The sequence below is a fragment of the Thamnophis sirtalis genome, unplaced genomic scaffold (genome assembly GCF_051295495.1).
Source record: "Thamnophis sirtalis isolate CommonGarterSnake01/CBP01778 unplaced genomic scaffold, rThaSir2_p1.2 scaffold_1, whole genome shotgun sequence".
NCBI lineage: Eukaryota > Metazoa > Chordata > Lepidosauria > Squamata > Natricidae > Thamnophis > Thamnophis sirtalis.
The window spans coordinates 8918010-8939179 of NW_028261381.1; the positions used below are offsets into that span (position 1 = coordinate 8918010).

Sequence of the window (21170 nt, forward strand, 5' to 3'; positions counted from 1 at the left end):
GGAAAATATAGGAATTGATAAGGAGATATGTACATTTCTTCCTTCAGTGCCAGATTATAACATACATCCCGACTGCCCTAACGTTGAATCGATTAGTTCTTTAGTTGACATAACTCCTAAGTTGAATCTCTAGATAAATCCATTCACAGCTCATGCACACAAACACATTCATAAAATGGTTTATGCAAAGTAGCAATAGCAATAACAGTTAGACTTATATACCGCTTCATAGGGCTTTCAGCCCTCTCTAAGCGGTTTACAGAGTCAGCATATTGCCCCCAACAACAATCCGGGTCCTCATTTTACCCACCTTGGAAGGATGGAAGGCTGAGTCAACCTTGAGCCGGTGAGATTTGAACCGCTGAACTGCAGATAACAGTCAGCTGAAGTGGCCTGCAGTACTGCACCCTAACCACTGCGCCACCTCGGCTCCTGATACGTTTATATTGTATACAGGCCTTTCTCAACATAAAACCACAATTGGAGGCAGAATTTCCATTCCTAAGTGATGCCGGTGCAATGTGAATCATAAGTGGTTTTAAGACCTTTTCCTGTGCTCATTAATTAAATCACATAGTTAAGTGAATCCACCTTGCAACATTGACTTTGCTTGTTAGAAGTCCTCTTGGAAGATTGCAAATGGTGGTCCCATGTAATCTCGGGATGCTGCATAAATACACATTAATTGTCAAAGCACATGACTGTGGAGATGGCTACGGCAGTTGCAAGTGTGAAGATTGGTCATAAGTCACTGTTTTTACAACTGGTCCAGAATGCAGCCGCGCGAGCGATATTGGGTGTACCGAGACACACCCATGTTACACCCATCCTCCGTGAGCTGCACTGGCTCCCGATTGGTCTCCGAACGTGCTTCAAGGTGCTGGTTATCACCTTTAAAGCCCTACATGGCTTAGGACCTGGATATCTACGAGACCGTCTTCTGCCACATACCTCCCAGCGTCCGATAAGATCTCACAGGATGGGCCTTCTCCGGGTGCCGTCAACTAGACAATATCGTTTGGCGGCTCCTCGGGGGAGGGCCTTCTTTGTAGCTGCCCTGGCCCTATGGAACGATCTACCCCCAGAGATCCGGACCCTCCCCACTCTCTCGGCCTTCCAAAAGTCCATTAAGACCTGGCTTTTCCGGCAGGCCCGAGGCTGTTGACCTCTTGAATGAGGTCCAGCCCCACTAAGGTTGAGTGCATGTTGTGTCTTTTTAACTGCTTGTCTCTTTATTTTTTAAATCTTTTAGTATTCTTTTAAATTGCTTTTTATGTAAGCCGCCCGGAGTCCTTCGGGATTGGGCGGCATATAAATGTATTAAACATTAACAAACATTAACATTCAATACCCTCATAACTTTGAATGTGGGGGTCCTTATTCTCTTTGAGCTTCATTGTTTTTCCTCACCCAAACTAGGTAACGTCATCAGTACAAATATTCTGCTTTATTGATAACTCTGAACAGTTATTAAATGAATGATTCTGTCAAGGACCTGCTGATATCATTTCATCGGATAACGAAGGCTTAATTCTAAATGAATGTTATAAAATTGTTTTTTTTTAAAACAATTTTTATTGTCTTGAAAACTGGCCAGAGTTGTGGTTACAGTAGGGTGGTTATATAAAGTCTTTGAAATAAAAATAATAATAAATAAACTCAGTTTTAAACATTGGTCATCCCCCCCCCCCCGGCAATCTTTACTCTTTCAGAAATGTGCAACATGAACATTGTAGTGTTGTTAAGAAATTTAAAAAAAAAATAACTTAATGTATATAATAGTTTTAGACAAACTTCCAACAATTGGCCTTTTGTTATATTGAGAAAAGTCAGCACATTTGCTAATCAAATTAATTAAAAGGCAGCTTTTCAAAATAAAAGCAATGCTTCAAATAAATACAGTGTCTTATATTCATAGAACTCTTGCTTCTAACTGAGGAAATGCAAATATATACTGAAGCTTTGAGAAATCTGAAGTACACAACCATTGCTAAAGGATTTGAGCCAGGCACTGAGAAGGATGGTAACATGGAGGCATTTTTACTTGTCTTCCAGCTTTACTGGGGAACAAAACAACAGAACCCACACATCTTCTTCTCAACGTTGAAATATTTTTTTTAATGGGACACGCTGAGAATTTATAATAACCATTGGGTTTTTTTTAAGCTCTTACTCTCTATGTTGCTTCACATTTCCAGTCTATCAAATCTGTGGCAAAATTCACACAATGAAATCGATGTCACCGAAGTAAGATTTAGGCAAACAGGAAAAGCATGATGGGGATCATCACCATGTGCCTGACTCACTAGAAGCACAGCTAGCAAATTCACTCCTCTATGCTGCATCACCCATGTGACTTATTTTTAGCCTTGTGATATAAATGTTAAATATTGTATAACAACATCAATGCACCTTGAGCTCTGCTTAGAAACAGGGCAGCTATGATCACGAAGTCAAATGGCAGCTTCGTTTCACCTGCTCGGTTTGAAATTGCTTATCCCATGCTAATCAGTTCGGTTTGGCTGCATTAATTTCTGCTGGAGTTGATAAAAGAATGCTAGCCATGTGCCCATCGTAGCATTGTCTCTCATGATACGTACTTAAAAGATGTGGAAAGTATTCTCACAATAATGTAACTAAGGAAACATGGCAAACGTTGAAAAAAACTACATACACCTAAGCATAAAGGCTCAACAATTGCATGATGGTGCTTAGAAAATATGCACGGTCTTGTAATTCACACTTCGTGTCTCACAGTGAACCAAGAGACTGCCATCCCATATGCTCTACCTCAGTGGTTCCCAAACTTGGCAACTTTAAGACTTGTGGACTTCAACTCCCAGAATTCTCCAGCTGGAGAATTCTGGGAGTTGAAGTCCACAAGTCTTAAAGTTGCCAAGTTTGGGAACCACTGCTACCTGGTATGCAAAGATTTAGATTTAGATTTAAAGTTTATTTATATGCCGCCCTTTTCCCTGGGGGGACTCAGGGCGGCTTACAACTTAAAAAGGTGGAGGAAGAACTTCTATGAATTAAGTGCATGCTTTGGCATCAATCATGAGATGGACCTTTGCACATGTGACCTATGCAGATTTGTCTACATGAATGAAAACAAACAAACAAACAAAATTAAGGTATCTTTTACAAACATGAATTGTTTATATTACCTTTGTTCAGCTAATGGCAGTGAGAAATATTTCATCATTACTAAATTGTCTTTGAATTTTCTCTTCCATTCAATTCAACTTGCAATTCATAGCCAAAGTCTGGAATCATTTTGCCCAGACCTACAGGCATGTTTGGTAGAGCTCAGTGTGAACTTCTGCCACCTTTCCGAAATAAAAAGTGACCAATTTCTTCCATTAATAGCTATGAGATTAATGCACTTCAAATCGTGATTAGCCAAAAGTCAATGGAATGTATATTGGATATCCTACAGACTCCCATTAAAAAAGAGAAAGTGTTTAATAATTTATTAACTTAATTTAATGAAAAAGTTAATAATTTATTCTTCTATGTTGAGGAATCCATTATTAAAGCACACTAATAAAAGACAGTTCTTTTTCTGCCTTTTGTATCTTTGGGTGGTAAGACCTATATTAGACTCGGAAAATCACACTGACGAAAGCTGATAGAGCAAAGTATAAACCCAAAGTATTCCCTCTCCACATAGCTCTTCAAAATTACAAAATAATAAATAAAGGAAAAGGGCAATAATGTCATTCATGGAAAAAAATGTTAAAGGATCTCCCCACACAAAACTGGAAAGTATTAGAACGTCACTACCAGAGAGTTTAAATTTAGGCGGATGACAGCAGCAAAACGTTGGCACTATGAGAATTGTAATACTTCTGACGCCCTGTAGAGGGTGCTAATGTGAGCTTTCTTTCTCTTTTTTAATGTGTTAAAAAAATAATTCTCGACTATTGAAATATAACGACACCGTCGGCTTTGTTCAGAGTCTGGCATTCTCGCCGCTTGTCTCTCTTTTTTCGGCCGGCTCAGGACCTGGCTTAGCCTTGGCATCCGAGTTCCCGCTTCCACTTTTGCTCAGTCCGCGCGATAAGCAAGCCAGCTGGATCTGCTTCATATTTTCTATGGCTTCGTTTTTGGCGTTCCTCAGTAGATCCCCTTGTCCCTAAGAATACACAAGAAATACAGGGAAACAAAATAAAAGACAAAGCCATGAACAATGAAGCTTTCGCATCTGGCTTCCCTTCCCTTGCAGTGGCAGTGTTTTGGATAGAGAACAAAGTGGCTCTCTCTGTATGCATCTGATCGGAGGTCTGCTTTGAGAGGCAGCTGCTTCATGGTAACAGCTCCTTTTGAGCTGACACCAGGGTCTTCCCAGGCCAGGATGAAGCTGGGAGGGAATAAACTAATATCTGATTTAGCCTATCAGTCACCCAGAACGTCTGGTAACCACTACAGGGAGGACAACGGATCTCGACCTTCTTTGCAAACAGCACTACTGAAGCCAGGAGAGTTTGGTTTAGGTGGGAAATTCTGCTGACAGCAGATTTTTTTATAAAATGCCTTGAACCAATCAAGAAACAGTTCAAAGTACAGAATGGTTCATCCCTGTTCTAGAAATGTTTTCACAGGTCAGTTGGAGTGATGCCTGAACTGTTGACAGAAAAGCAGCTTTGGTTTGCATTCCTTCCCTACGCATTTCGGCTCTAAGGTGCTGAATTTGTAAAATCAATTTGGGGAGAATGGCGCGTATACACAGTAGTTTGTTCGGATGGCACGTTCTTTTTGATTGAAAATTTTGAAAAAACAGCTTTTACAAATATTTACCTCCCCCCCCCCTACCCTCCCCACCCAACCCCCAAACCCCCCCCCCCCAGCTTCCCAGAACCAATACAGGGTATAAATCTTTAACAAAGATATTCTAAGATAAACTTTTTAAAAAAAGTTAGTATCAGCTTTCATTGAGCTTTAACTCCTCTTTGCTAGGCTAGCTCTAAACAGATCATATCATTCCTTGTTTCTTCAGTCATAAACTAACTGGAATTTCTTAGTCCCATGTTTATCTTGAGTATAGTCAATCCATCTTCTCCACTCCAGTTTATATCTCTCATTTGAGTGATCCTTGAGATATGCTGATATTTTAGCCATCTCTGCTAGGTTTGTTACTTTTAATGTCCATTCTTGAACAGTAGGATGGCACATTCTGATGGATGAGTATCGGGGCTTAAGCTTGTCTAGTAAATCATAGTACAGAAAAGAAATCACGGTGCAATCATACAATCACATGGGGAGCATGGCAATATCCCTCCTTATTGTAAGGACACCAAGAGGCACAACGTTCATGAGGAAAAACCTAAGTAGGACAGGTTTTCCACCATGTAGAGGCCCTTCCCGCATACCAATACCCATGGAAACCTACTCCAGATAAGGCCTTGGGAAGGAGCAGAGATGTGACATGTGCTTGGTATGGATGTGCAGCCAATTGAGGCAACTCCATAAACTCTTCAGGTAGGCTTGGACTGCTTGAGGGAAACCAGATATATCTTTTCACCCATATTCCTCTCTGCCCTATGTTTTATTCAGAAGACACATTCCCTGGAGTACCAAGTAGCTAGATAGCCAAAACACAAACTGAAAATAATGATGAATCTGTACAGGTAGTCCTCAACTTACAACCACAATTGAGCCCAAAATTTCCATTGCTAAATTGTCCCCATTTTACAACCATTTTCTCTCCACAGTTGCTAAGTGAATTACTGCAGTTGTTAAGTTAGCAACAAGGTTGTTATATGAAACTGGCTTCCAATACTGACGCTGCATGTCAGAAGGTCACAAAAAGTGATCACGTGATCACGCAACATATGCAAATGTCATAAATACACGCCAATTGCCAAATTTTGATCAGGTGACCCTGGGGATGCTGCAACCTTTGTAAATGTAAAAAATGCTCATAAGTTCCTTTTCTCAGGGCCACTGTATCTTCGAATGGTCATTAAAAGGACCGTTGTACATTGAAGACTACCTGTAGTTCAAAAACAGAAAAACGGCAAGCAGGTTATGCATTGGAATTGGTTTGGAGGGGAAATCGTATCATTTGAAATTCCCTAAATCCAAGAAGAAAACCATGCCAGCAGGAAGTTTGTAAACATCTTTACAGACATAAAATTCATTGTTAGGAGAGTTCTCAATACCTTACAGCAAGCCTGTCAAACTGGTGGCCCGCGGGGCGGATACGGCCCGTGCAGGCCACGCCCACCCAGGTTCTGCAAAGGCAAGAAACATCCCGATATGTCACGATATGGCGTGCGATGCGATAGGGTTTGACAACCCTTCCATACAGGGTCAGAAGGTGAAACTGGAAAGGACTTTTAATAAGCCTTACTAAAGTGTAACGAAGAAATTTCTAACATGCAATACTCAGAAATATATATATGTAAAATGACCGTTGAACATAAAACCTAAAACATTTCCCTCTTAAAATATTCCTCACATTCATAATGTGTGAATTAATAAATGTTTAAGTACCTTAAAAATAAATGAAACCTAATGTTGATATTTCCTCCGTTCTCTGCTTTCTACTCTTCATTCATCCTCAATTTCCTCCCAATGCAATTTGACGTGGGAAGATAATCTATGATTTAATCTACTGACACATGCCAAGTAATTTTGCATTCACTATAGTATTGCCTCCATCCTGGTAAACAACTTTAGAGAGACAATGGTAGCTGGCAAGGTACAGCACCAGTCAACAACGCTCGGGGACAAAAGCATCTGGGAGCATCAGTGTCAATGAGAATTGCGTCACAAATCGGCAACATCTGGGATAATTCAACCATTCTGCTGGATGACTTAATGACACAATGGAGCCTTTGTTCAACTTGTGGTCTTGGTAGGATCACTACGTCAACCTTTTGCATCTGACTCTTAGAGTAGATTTACAATGTGAATGTCAAAATTGCTTCGTAAGCCCTATAGAAATAGGACTACAGCAATTACACAAATACTTTCCAGAAGGGTAATTGGATCAATCTCTAAATACAAAGAGTGATGCAGAATACTGAAGATTAATCCATTTATCATTACACTGACTTTTGTGAATTTTATGCATTCAATAAATTAAGTTACGGTCTATGAAAGCTTATGCCAGGATAAACACTAATCTTTAAGAAATTATAAAACTAATATCTTTAGTTAGATTTAAAAAAACAACAACATAATCCTCAGAGAATAGATGAAACATCATATAAAAAAATAGCAATAGCAATAGCAATAGCAGTTAGACTTATATACCGCTTCATAGGGCTTTCAGCCCTCTCTAAGCGGTTTACAGAGTCAGCATATTGCCCCCAACAACAATCCGGGTCCTCATTTTACCGACCTCGGAAGGATGGAAGGCTGAGTCAACCCTGAGCCAGTGAGGTTTGAACAGCCGAACTGCAGAACTGCAGTCAGCTGAAGTAGCCTGCAGTGCTGCACTCTAACCACTGCGCCACCTCGGCTCTCTAACCATTACCCACATGAACAATTGATTATAATTTTTGCCAATTAGATTTCTCTTCCTGTCAGAGCGACTTTCTAGCACAGGGGTGTCAAACTGGATTTCTTCAAGTGCCGGATCAGCATTGTAGTTTTCCTCAGCAGGCCAGTGAGGGGGGGGGGGAGCGGGAAACGAGATAGACGCCTCCTGCAGCACCCTGCCAGCCAAAATGGGGCAAGGTGGGGGGGGGGCTGCACACAGCCCCTCTGTGCCCTGTTTTGGCTGCCCGAGACATCCCGGACTGGCCCTTTGCTATTTCCAAGCCAGCCTCACAGGCCAGATTTAAGTACCCCTCGGCCCAGATCTGGCCTGCAAGCCTTGAGCTTGATACCCCTTCTGTAGCATATCATCCTTTTCCAGTGCTACCAACCACAGAGTGTGTCATAAAATTACCCGAGAAACATACGTGAAACTAACTGACAATTATGTTTGCCAAACTTTCATACTTTCCTGTTGTGGCCCGGCAGGAGTCGTTGGAGCGGCTGCCAGACTCCAACAGCGAGGGGTCTTATGAGTCAGCCCTGGAGGAGGTGGAGGACCCTGGACAGGGTGCCGACTCTGAGCAGGGTGAGGAGAGACTGGTTGGCCACCAGGTGGCGGCGGAGCCTTGGATCAGTGGGAGTGTTCCGGAAAACACTTGTGAGTTGTTTCGGGATGCACGCCGTCGAAGGGTTACTCTGCGGCAAGAACAACTGCGTAATTGTAGGAGATGATTACGCTTAGCTATTGCTCATTAAGATCCTCTCCTGATTATAAAAGAGACTGCTGCGACCACGCCCTTTTGCAGAAGTCAACGTTCACGATTAGTAGAAGCCAACTTGGAGAAGTGATTTGCTGGGAGAGCTTGTTTGCATTGCCTAGTTTTGTAGGACTTGCTGCCAGAGTACTTATCTCTTTGTTTATTTTGGGCTTGCAGCCAACGAGAGTCTGGACTGATTAAAAGTATTCCTATTTATGTTTGTTTTTGGCTTTTGTTCCTGGATGGAGAGGGGGGGGGGTCAGAACACTTTCCTATGTGGAACAAAGCAAAATAGCACGAATAGATAGAATGAATTACATATGAAATATACTCTTTTCTTTTCTTTCTTTCTTTCTTTCTTTCTTTCTTTCTTTCTCTTTCTTTCTTTCTTTCTTTCTTTCTTTGTCAAGGACAACAGTACAAGAAGGAATGTTCCATCTTTGCTTTCAACACTATCAAATCAGTAGAGCTATACTTTTTGCAACAAATTTGAAATGTAGTACAATTTTTTACATTGGGACAAAAGGCATTTATTTTTCTGTAATCTGTAGTACTTAAAGAGTGATGTTTACAGTCAGGATCTGCTGAAACGTAAAACATTATGTAGAGCAGGGTAATACAGATTAATTTTTAATTTATTCTGTGTTAGGCAGGCATATCTGAACTCTGTCCTAATTCTGTGTTTCCATGAAACTCTATCCTGACTTCTTTTTTCAAAATTGCACTGTATTGCAAAGGGATATAGCAGTTGTTTTCATACAGAGAGAAAAGACGAAAGAGCAAGCTCAGATAATGCGTAGAAAAGGTGAGTATAGGATTCAGTAATAGATAGGCCTGTCCTTAAGTCCTTACATTTGAGCCACTGTTCCAGAGGTGGGTTCCTACCAGTTTGCACCTATTCGGTAGAACCGGTTCGTCAAATCTACCGAACCGGTTAGAAGAGGTTCCACCAGTAGACCCGGAAAGCAGGCCACACCTACAGAAGAGGTTCCAAAAATTTTTGAAACCCACCACTGGCAAGGATCTTGTAACTTGACAGCTTTAAGACTTGCATGCTTCAATGCCAGAGTTTCTGAATAGCTACTTGGACCGACCTAAGTACTAATTCATAATTTCATATCCGATCACATGGGTGGCAAGCCACTCCCACAAAGGAGGCCACACCCACGGAGTAGGTTCCAACAATTTTTGAAACCCACCACTGCACTGTTGGTTGCATCAATCACAGCATTCTGGGGATTGAAGGAGACTGCACTGTTTTTCAGTCTCTACTCTTGAATAGTTGTGTGGTGGTATTTTGTGAGGTAGTTAACCCAGCCTAGTAACCAGTAACATCAACCTTTATATACCGACCTCAACTTCCAACAATCAACTGCATTTAGGAATGACCAACATCATGTTTACAATCATCCTTTCCTTTGAATAAAACCTTTTCCAGATAATGGGTTGAACTTTTGTAAGAATGCTCCCAGGTTTATCATCCCATTCTGATTTATGAGTACTTTTTAAAAAAAAGCCAGATTCTAAAGGATCACAATTCTCTCTACCTGCCCCATTTCTAAGAAATTAGGCATGCTTTTCCATAATATAAAGCTCTAACATGGGTATATACCAGTGGTGAGTTTCAAAAATTGTTCGAACCTACTCTGTGGGTGTGGCCTCCTTTGTGGGAGTGGCTTGCCGCCCATGTGACCGGGTGGGAGTGGCTTGCCGCCCATGTGACCGGATATGAAGATGCCGACGACACTTGTCAGAACCACCTTAAATTACCTCACACACAGCACTGGCATGCATAAGAATATGATCTAAACTTGTTTTTCAAAAGGCATCTTTGGTTTGCGTTAAAACAACTTCAACACACGCAATGTTCTGATTGCACCACAAACGCAGTAGTCATCCTTACCTTTCACAGAGGCACTGAGTTTTATAAACATGAGCATGATAGTGTAGAATAATCCTATCCAAGGACCAGTGGTGGGTTTCAAAAAAATTTGGAACCTCTTCTGTAGGTGTGGCCTGCTTTCCGGGTCCACTGGTGGCACCTCTTCTAACCGGTTCGGTAGATTTGACAAACCGGTTCTACCGAATAGGTGCGAACTGGTAGGAACCCACCTCTGGCATATACAATAGAATAATGGGATATTCTGGTGAGGAACAAAAGAAGGAACAGCCTATTTCGTCATACTATATTATAGGAAAACTGAGTTCTATTTTTGTGACTCTTGTCCTAGTTCCAGACATCAAAACAAATTGGCCTATATCTTTTGAGTACTTGATGCTTTACTGAGTCTCCGAATTAGATCAGATAGTGTGAGACTAGGCTGAAGATGAAGATGAAGCAGGCACACAAGCAGGGTGGACAAAGACGAGGAAAAGGACCCTTAGGGGAAGTAGTTAAGAAGAAACCAACTCATTAAGGAAACAAAGAAAAAAATATCACCCAAAACAGACAAAAGTAATTTGGCCTGAGCATGTAGAAACCACTCCCTCAGTGCCATCAACAACTACCAGGCATAAGAATCAACAAAGGATGTTTTGGGGAAAAGGGAGTCCTGAAGCCTGCCCGTCAGTGGTGGATTTCAAAAATTTTTCCAACCTTCTCTGTGGGTATGGCCTCCTTTGTGGGAGTGGCTTGCTGGCCATGTGACCTGGTGTGAGTGGCTTGCCGGCCATGTGTTCTCTCTCTCTCTCCCCCCTTCTTTTGTCTCTCTGTCCCTTTTTCCTTTTTTTCTTTCATCTCTCTCACTTTTTCTTTCTTTTTTCTTTCTTTATTTATTTATTTCTTCCTTTCTTTCTCTTTCTCTCTGTGTGAGTCTGTCTGTCTGTCTGTCTGTCTGTGTGTGTGTGTGTGTGTGTGTGTGTGTGTGGCAGTGGTGGGTTTCAAAAAAATTTGGAAGCTCTTCTGTAGGTGTGGCCTGCTTTCCGGGTCCACTGGTGGAACCTCTTCTAACCGGTTCAGTAGATTTGACTAACCAGTTCTACCGAATAGGTGCGAACTGGTGGGAACCCACCTCTGCTGCCCGCTCTTTGAGTCATCCTAGAATCTGGACTTTGTGGCGTCTGTCCTTCTGACTAATGCCTGGTTGAGAAGGATGTGGATAAGTGTGTGTCTGTGTGTGCGTGTCCATGGATGCATATGAGAAAGAGCACATAGATATGTTGCAACCAGTAAAGTTCTGCTGTTATTTTAAATGCAATGGATCTCTGTGTATTCTAAAGAATAGGTCGTGCTTCAGTGTTTGGTTGAAAGTAATTTGAGTGTGGCTATTTTCCAGGACTATGAGGGCGTGAATAAGTGACCATAAGCCGAACTTAGGAGCGTATGTAACAATAGTCTCAACACACTAATTTTTGAAGGGAATATTAGTTAATATTCTAATTCTCAGATACATCTTACTTTGGAATGTGTATGTGTTTTATTATAGATTTGCCAGATAGTCACACTACCTCCATGATGGTGAACCACATCATGACACACATGCCAGAGGTGGCACGCAGAGCCCTTTCTGCTGGCACGCGTGCCGTCGCCCCAGGTCAGATCTTTGTGCCGTTTCTTTCGTGAGCTTCTGGTTCCCTACAAACGACGAAATAGAAGCTCACGAAATAAGAAGATCTTATCACTTGCCGAGCTGCTACTGTTGGCATGCCCCGCCTCCCACTGACCAGCTGGTCTTCGGCTCTCTGGTGTGCATGCGCACATGTTTGCACCTCTGCAGGTGCCTATGTTTGCACCTGTGCAAGCTTGCACGTTTTAGATTGGGCATGCACACGTACAGTTTGGGTACTCAGAGTCTAAAAGGTTTAGTGTTTAGTGTTTGTTTAGTGTTTATTAGGATTTGTATGCCGCCCACTGTCGAGAGACTCAGGGCGGCTTACAGATAAAAGCAGGAAGGGGGAACATATAAAAATTAAAAAACAGACATTAAAATTCACAACATTCATAGCTCAGAATGGGGCTGGATAAATCAACAGCCCCAGGCCTGCCGGAAAAGCCAGGTCTTAATTGCTTTGCGGAAGGCCGGAAGAGTAGTAAGGGTCCGGATCTCCACGGGGAGATCGTTCCATAGAGCCGGAGCCGCTACAGAGAAGGCCCTCCCCCGGGGAGTTGCCAGCCGACATTGACCGGCAGATGGAATCCAGAGGAGGCCTAGTCTGTGCGATCTTATAGGTCTCTGGGAGGTAAATGGCAGGAGGCGGTCTCTCAGGTAGCCAGGTCCTAAACCATGTAGGGCTTTAAAAGTAACGACTAGCACCTTGAAACGTGTCCGAAGACCAATGGGGAGCCAGTGCAGCTCGTGGAAGATAGATGTAACATGGGTGTACCTAGGTACACCCATTATCGCTCGCGCGGCTGCATTTTGGACTAACTGGAGTCTTCGAACACTCTTCAAGGGCAGCCCCATGTAGAGCGCATTTGCCATCACTGTCCTACCTTATGAAAGTCTCCCGAGTTATTCTTGTTAGGCATAATTTCAGACTGTACAGTTATAGAGACTAATTTGATTCTGAATTTAACAACAGCAGCAAGATTGTTGGTGGCGCAGTGCTGGAAGAAGGAAGAATTGCCTACTATTCAAGAATGGACGTTAAAAGTAACAAACTTAGCAGAGATGGCTAAAATATCAGCATACCTCAAGGACCATTCAGATGAGAAATACAAGCTGGAAGGGAGAAGATGGACTGATTACATTCAAAATAAATATGGGACTAAGAAATTTCAGTTAGCTTATGAATAAATGAACAAGGAATGTTACAATTTATCTAAAGTTAGCTTTACAAAAGGGGAGTTAAAGTACAAGCGAAGGGACGGTGCTAAAGTTAGTTAATTTTAGTGTATGATTGTTAAATGTTTATACCCTGTATTTGCTCTGGGAGGTTGGTGGGTGGGAGGGGATGTGGGATTGGGGGGGAGGGAGGGACGGGGAAAGGTATACAATTGTAAAACTTATTAAAACTTTTTAATAAAAAAAAGAAAAAGAAAAAAAAAGAAAATCTCCTGAGCGTCCTTCCCCCACAAATCACAAATACAAAAAAAAAAATGTTCCTCAAAGCTCATGAGAGAAAGTGAGAAGGTTTGCAATATCACCAGAGTCTCTTCACTGCCCTTGTCCACGAACAAGCAATTCTAGGCATAGGTAAGCCCCCAAATATTCCCATTCTCCTTTCCCTCTTTTTAGTAACAATATGAGAGCAACAAAAGAAACAGGGGAAAGACTCCCCTTTGTCTCTGTCTCCCCCCCCCCGCCCCAAAATATCTAGTATCCTATGGTGAGGAGATAATGATGCAGGATATTCCTTCCCACGGGAAACTGTGACTTGGTACATCATGAACATCCATTTATTTATATTGTAGCTCATGTGTAAACTTTCACATTTTCCTTCCAGTGCCTTGGCCTTTTAAAAAGACCAAAAGAAACCCTCGCTGTTGCTTCGTATGAAGTCTCAAAGTTTAGTTTCAAAGTTTAATAACATTTGTATGCCGCCCAATCCCGTAGGACTCCGGGCGGCTAACAATACAAATAAATCAAAAAGAAGGGAAGGAAAGAAAAGATAGATTTAAAAAAACACACCATGCACTCCATCCCAAGTGGGGCTGGACCATATTTTGGGGTCGACAGCCCCAGGCCTGCCGGAACAACCAGGTTTTAGTGGCCTTACGGAAGGCCGAGAGAGTGGGAAGGGTCCGGGTCTCTGCAGGGAGATCATTCCACAGGGCCGGAGCAGCTACAGACCCCCAAGTGGTCGCCAACCGGCATTGCCCGGTCGACGGTACCCGAAGGAGGCCCAATCTGTGAGATCTTATAGGTCGTTGGGAGGTATGTGGCAGGAGGCGGTCCCGTAGGTATCCAGGTCCTAAGCCATGTATCCAGGTCCTAAGCCTGAAGAAGATGAGACTGCAAAGAACAGTTTTGAGACGCACCGCCCAAGAGAATGAATGGCAAACTAGCCCCCTTGTGACAATAGCAATAGCAATAGCAGTAGACTTATATACCGCTTCATAGGGCTTTCAGCCCTCTCTAAGCGGTTTACAGAGAGTCAGCATATTGCCCCCAACAATCTGGGTCCTCATTTTACCCACCTCGGAAGGATGGAAGGCTGAGTCAACCCTGAGCCGGTGAGATTTGAACCGCTGAACTGCTGATCTAGCAGTAGCCTGCAGTGCTGCATTTAACCACTGCGCCACCTCGGCTCTTTTAAGAACCGTCAGGCCGCTAGAAAGAATCTGCAAGTAGACATTTCGGTGCCCATACGGTTGTTCAGAAGCCATCTGCTGGCAATGAAAAATAGGTTCTGAACAAAATGCACTTCAAGAAAAATGCTGATGAAATTATACCGATGCCTTAAAAAAAAATTTAAACCTAGAAATAAACGCAGTGCCAAATCATTCTTGGAAAACCAGTCAGTCGCTGCAATAAGCCGAGAGCACAGAATCATTTTCCTGGCCCGCATGTACAAATAGGCTTTGGAACGAAGAAGAGGAAAAAGCATATTTCTATCTTTTTGTCTTCTAACATTGCTGCTTACTTCCTCCTGTTACTACTGTTATCACTGACTCTAGAAATAAATATCAAATCAACACAGGAAAGGTCAGGTCAGCTTTTGGTGAGATGCCATGTAAGCCTGGGCGCTATTAATCAGGCCTCCCAGTAGAATATTAAAGAGCTTATCTGAATGCAGAGTGTATTCCATAAGCGTCTTCACGAAATGCTTTCTTCTTTACTTTCACGGGACTTTCTCTGGAGCACACGGGGATAAATGGACCTGGTAATGTAGAAAACTTTCACACCCTTGTTGTTGAGTAAATTCCGGGTTTTTCCCCCCTAATAAATACATGGTTATATGGCAATCCAATCTGACTATATGAAGGCTGTGCCAAGGTCATCATTTGTAAGTTTAGGTTTAGGTTTATTAGATTTATATGCCGCCCTTCTCCCAAGGACTCAGGGCGGAATACAACATTAAAAGAAACACATAATACGAAAGTTAAAAAAAAAAATTAAATAGAATATCCCAAACCCAATTAAAATTGACAATGACATTTTTTTTTTAAAAAAAATTAAAATTAAAATTAACAGTGATCAATAATTTATTTTGTTTTGTTCAGGCCAGGCTGGCTTGCTGGAAAAGCCAACTTTTTAGGGCACGTCGGAAGGACCGGAGGTCGGGGATTATACGAAGCTCCGGGGGCAGCTCATTCCAGAGGGAAGGCGCTCCCACGGAGAAGGCTCTCCCCCTGGGGGTCACCAGCCGACACTGTCTGGCCGACGGCACCCTGAGGAGGCCGACTCTGTGGGATCGCACTGGACGGTGGGAGGCTATTGGTGGCAGTAGGTGGTCTCGCAGGTACCCTGGGCCTAAGCCATGGAGCGCTTTAAAGGTCATAATTAGTACCTTGAAGTACAATCAACATGTAGAAAAAAAATTAAAAGGAGGATGGGGGAATCCTGTCATATTGGAGCCTACTAGGTATGACTATTTCATTCCATCCATCCATCCATCCATCCATCCATCCAATTAATTTGTATAGCTGCCCATCTCAAACCAGTGACTCTAGGTGGCAAACAAGTATAAAAACAATTGAAACAGTTAAGCAATACAAAAAAAAAAGAAATTAAACACAATTAACAACCAAAAGCTACTATAATCCATTTGGAATCAACATAACTAAGAACACCCCAGACCTAAACACATGGACAGGTCTAAAAGGACAGCAGGGTTGGGGTCATCTTAATCTCTGGAGAGAAAATGGTCCAGAGCAGAGGGGCTACAGCAGAGAAGACACATCTCCTGGCGGGTGGATTGGATGGGTAAAAGTAACTGGAAGAAAATGGTCTCTCGGGTAATTGAGTCCCAAACCATGAAGGGCTTTAAAGGGGACAACCCCTGAAGCAGTATTGTTCCATGTGCCGAATAGCTGATACCATTTACAGTTTGCACTGCTGCATTTTGTACCAGCTGAAGCTTCCAGATGTTCTAGGGCAGCCTGTGTCGAGTATTGTTGTTGTTAGTCGCAAAGTTGTGTCCGGCCTATCACGACCCCATGGACAATGTTCCTCCAGGCCTTCCTGTCCTATATCATTCCCCGGAGTCCATTTAAGCTCACCCCTACTGCTTCGGTGACTCCATCTAGCCATCTCATTCCCTTCTTCTTTTGCCCTCAATTGTTCCCAGCATGAGGCTCTTCTCCAGTGAGTCCTTCCTTCTCATTAGGTGGCCAAAGTATTTGAGTTTCGTCTTCAGGATTTGGCCTTCTAAAGAGAAGTCAGGGTTGATCTCCTCTAGGACTGACCGGTTTGATCGCCTTGCAGTCCAAAGGACTCTCCTTCGCACATCACATCAAGAGGCTCTTTAGTTCCTCTTCACTTTCTGCCATTAGAGTGGTATCATCTGCATTTCTGAGGTTGTTGATATTTCTCCTGGCAATCTTAATTCCAACTTGTGATTCATCTGACTTTTTCATGATGTGCTCTGCATATAAGTTAAATAGGCAGGGCAACAGTATACAGCCTTGCCAAACTCCTTCCTTAATTTTGAACCAATCAGTGGTTCCGTGTCCAGTTCTCACTGTTGCTTCTTGCCCCGCATATAGGTATCTCAAGAGACAAATAAGATGGTCTGGTACTCACATCTCTTTAAAAACTTGCCACAAGTTGTTGTGATCTACACAATCAAAGGCTTTAGCATAGTCAATGAAGCAGGAGGAGATGTTTTTCTGGAACCCCCCAAGCTTTCTCCATCATCCTTCAGCTAGTGCAGAACGCAGCCGCGCGAGTGATTGCGGGTGCACCTCGATTCACCCGCATAACACCTCTCCTCCGCGAGCTGCGCTGGCTACCTGTCGATCTCCGGATGCGCTTCAAGGTGCTATTAATCACCCATAAAGCCCTACATGGCAGTGGATCTGGATACTTGAGAGACCGCCTTCTGCCAATTACCTCCCTGCGACCTATAAGATCCCATAGACTAGGCCTCCTCCGCATTCCATCGGCCAGCCAGTGTCGGCTGGCAACTACAAGGAGGAGGGCCTTCTCAGCAGTAGCCCCGACCCTTTGGAACGAGCTCCCCGTGGAGATTCGTACCCTCTCCACCGTCCAAGCCTTCCGCATAGCCTTGAAGAACTGGCTCGCCCGTCAGGCCTGGGGATAAGGATCGTTACCCCGCCCGAATGATGAATGTATGTTGTTTATTATTTTATTATATGTTGTTATCTTAATGTTGCATTCCCCCCTTCCTGGTTTTGTGTGAGCCGCCCTGAGTCCCCTCAGGGAAAAGGGCGGCCTATAAATGCTAATAAACCTAAAACCTAAAACCTAAAATCCAGCGTATATTGGCAATTTGATCTCTAGTTCCTCTGCCTCTTCCAAATCCTGCCTTTACTTCTGGTAAAGAGTATTGCAGTAGTCCAAATGGGAAGTCACATATATTACGTTACAACACCACACAGAAGACTGATATTACTGATCTTTCAATTTTTGCAATATTCCTATTGTAATATTATCTCATATTGCGAAGGCTACAGTGTCAATAAAACATGGCTTATCCTGGCTGAGGTAAATATTGAAAGCAGGAGAATCAGAGAAGAGCACCAAGCTCTGTACAAATTTTTCAGATGGTTGCACCTGGATCCTAGAACATATTTGATATTTTTTGCTGCCTGGGTTCCTTCAGGTATAGCATTACAGGCAATCTGGGAGATACACATGGGGAGAAGGAGGGAAATTACAACTCTGAAATTGGGGGGGGGGGGGAAGAGAATTGGTTGCTTACATTTCTAGGTTCATCTGGGTCATAAAAATCATCCCATCCAGAGATGTTGCTGAAACTCATGATCTCAAGGGTGTGTGGGGCTGTCCCCCTTCAAACAAGGAGTGAACATTGAACTCTGGATCCTTTTCCATTTAAGAGCAAAATTTATGATAGAAATAAGTTCTTGGTTCAATCCTCTCTCAGCCGTCTGTGAAAGGTAAGGATGACTACTGCGTTTGTGGTGCAATCAGAACATTGCGTGTGTTGAAGTTGTTTTAACGCAAACCAAAGGTGCCTTTTGAAAAACAAGTTTACATCATATTCTTATGCATGCCAGGGCTGTGTGTGAGGTAATTTAAGGTGGTTCTGACAAGTGTCATCAGCATCTTCATATCCGGTCACATGGGTGGCAAGCCACTCCCATCCAGTCACATGGGTGGCAAGCCACTCCCACAAAGGAAGCCACACCCACAGAGTAGGTTCGAACAATTTTTGAAACCCACCACTGATAAACAACTGCCATCTCTCCCTTATTATCTGGATGACATCAAGCTGGGAAAATACAATCCCATTCTGATAAACTACAATTTTCTCCTGGTTAAGGTTGGCATTTACTTCTTGTGTGAAGCAAATAGAAACTAAGTAAAACCCAGAGACATTTCCTACAATCTGATCATTTTTGAGCAAATAACATTTACTAAAAGCATCCATCATTCTGTTTCTGTGCTTTCTGGCTGCTACCTATCCACCGCTATGACTGTCTTCTATTAAACGACAACATGGTAAACTTCAACAGGAGAAGAGACTAGTGAGTGGGTTACAGTGGTGGGTTTCAAAAATTGTTCGAACCTACTGTGGGTGTGGCCTCCTTTGTGGGAGTGGCTTGCTGCCCATGTGACCGGATGGGAGTGGCTTGCCGCCCATGTGACCGGATATGAAGATGCCGACGACACTTGTCAGAACCAGCGTAAATTACCTCACACACAGCACTGGCATGCATAAGAATATGATGTAAATTTGTTTTTTAAAAGGCATCTTTGGTTTGCGTTAAAACAACTTCAACACATGCAATGTTCTGATTGCGCCACAAACGCAGTAGTCATCCTTACCTGTCACAGAGGCACTGAGTTTTATAAATATGAGCATGATAGTGTAGAATAATCATATCCAAGGACCAGTGGTGGGTTTCAAAAAAGTTTGGAACCTCTTCTGTAGGTGTGGCCTGCTTTCCGGGTCCACTGTTGGAACCTTTTCTAACCGGTTCGGTAGATTTGACGAACTGGTTCTACCAAATAGGTGCGAACTGGTAGGAACCCACCTCTGGTGGGTTAGATCAGTTCTTCCTGAGAGCAAGGTTTCTAGGCCTCTTTTGTTTTGATGTAAATGGTGTCAGCTTTACCTACCAAGAGGCACCAATTAGAAAAGGGAATGAAGCGAGGTTCCGCTGCTCTGCGCTCCACCCTGTCTTTCCCAGCGCACGTGGCCTAATTTAAAGGTAGTTTTAAGTTGTCAAGGATACAAGCTCAGTTCATTGGAGATTTGTGCATTGTTTTTATTGCAAATTCTAATTCATGTTGAGAGCGCTGTAATCCTTTGAGCAGTTCGGCTCTTCCGACTGTTGTGCAAATCCTCTTCAACACCTTAAGAGCTCAGTGAAGAAGCCTGCCTAGCAGTGCCTGTAGAAATAGCAGCTGCAGAACAAACAGCTTTTCTGTCCTGAGCCGCTTTGCTTTCACAATTCCTACCTACCAGAGGTGGGTTCCTACCAGTTCGCACCTATTCGGTAGAATAGGTTTGTCAAATCTACCGAACCGGTTAGAAGAGGTTCCACCAGTGGACCCAGAAAGCAGGCCACACCTACAGAAGAGGCTCCAAAAAATTTTGAAACCCACCACTGGTCCTTGGATATGATTATTCTACACTATCTTGCTCATATTTATAAAACTCAGGGCCTCTGTGAAAGGTAAGGATGACTACTGCGTTTGTGGCGCAATCAGAACATTGCGTGTGTTGAAGTTGTTTTAACGCAAACCAAAGGTGCCTTTTAAAAAACAAGTTTACATCATATTCTTATGCATGCCAGTGCTGTGTGTGAGGGAATTTAAGGTGGTTCTGACAAGTGTCGTCGGCATCTTCATATCCAGTCACATGGGCAGCAAGCCACTCCCATCTGGTCACATGGGCAGCAAGCCACTCCCACAAAGGAGGCCACACCCACAGAGTAGGTTCCAACAATTTTTGAAACCCACCACTGCTACCTACACAAATATTTCGCTGTGCCCATTTTCAAATGGGGAAATCCACAGCCAGGGTGAGTCCCATAAGCCACAACAGTTGAGCACCTCCGAGGGTCTGGTAATGATAACAAGCCATCTAAAATGAAGGGTTTATCCGGGATCAGAGATTAAAAATGAAAAATGTGGCAGGCTCTGGTTTAATTAAATCCAGTGATGACGGATAGCACCTGGACAGGTTCCCTGGAGGAATGATTGATGAGATCTTGAGAGTGAGAGCAAAGTTAAAGCTAACAGAATCTGTCAGTATGAGGACAGGTAAATAAGGTTGGGGGGGGGAGGGACACTAGCCCAAAACATTTTGCTGCATGGAACAAAATACACACCAAACCAAGAATAATGTGTACAAAATCAGCCAAGGGATTTGAAATGTGAGGCTAAAAACCTTGTTACCAAAAGAAAAAATGAAAGGCGCTTTCTTGGTAAAAGGACATGTTCCTTTAGAACAGGGGTCTCTAACCTTGGCAGCTTTAAGACTTGTGGACTACAACTCCCAGAGTTCCTCAGCCAGCTTTGCTGGCTGAGGAACTCTGGGTGTTGAAGTCCACAAGTCTTAAAGTTGGCAAGGTTGGAGACCCCTGCTTTAGAAGAGTGGGAAGCATGGTTACTATTGTAAAAAGTAAAATCTGCTGCTGATCAAGCATACGTTATAGTGGATACAGTACACAGACACATCTTGGCAGTTTTCTTGTCAACAGGAAATGAGGAATTGCCACGGCCTTCTTTAGGGAATGTTTTCCCCATCTAGTCTACAGCCCTGGGATTTCTGGTGGCTCCTCATCTAAGCCAGGGGTGTCAAAGTCGCGGTGTCACATTGTCATCACATGATGTTGTAGGAAGTTATCACCCAGCCCTCTCCCAGAAAAATGAAATATCCTAG

General features: G+C 43.1%; 1 protein-coding gene across 1 annotated transcript in view; it reads right to left on the reverse strand.

The window, feature by feature from the left end:
• Positions 1-3012: 3012 nt before the first annotated feature.
• Positions 3013-21170, reverse strand: part of PLCL1 (phospholipase C like 1 (inactive)) — a 235793-nt gene continuing 217635 nt past the window's right edge. Inside the window, exon 6 of the mRNA XM_087707449.1 lies at positions 3013-4138. Within this exon, the coding sequence (XP_087563575.1) occupies positions 3956-4138 (183 nt within the window). The 3' untranslated portion in view covers positions 3013-3955. The remainder of the gene's footprint in view (positions 4139-21170) is intronic.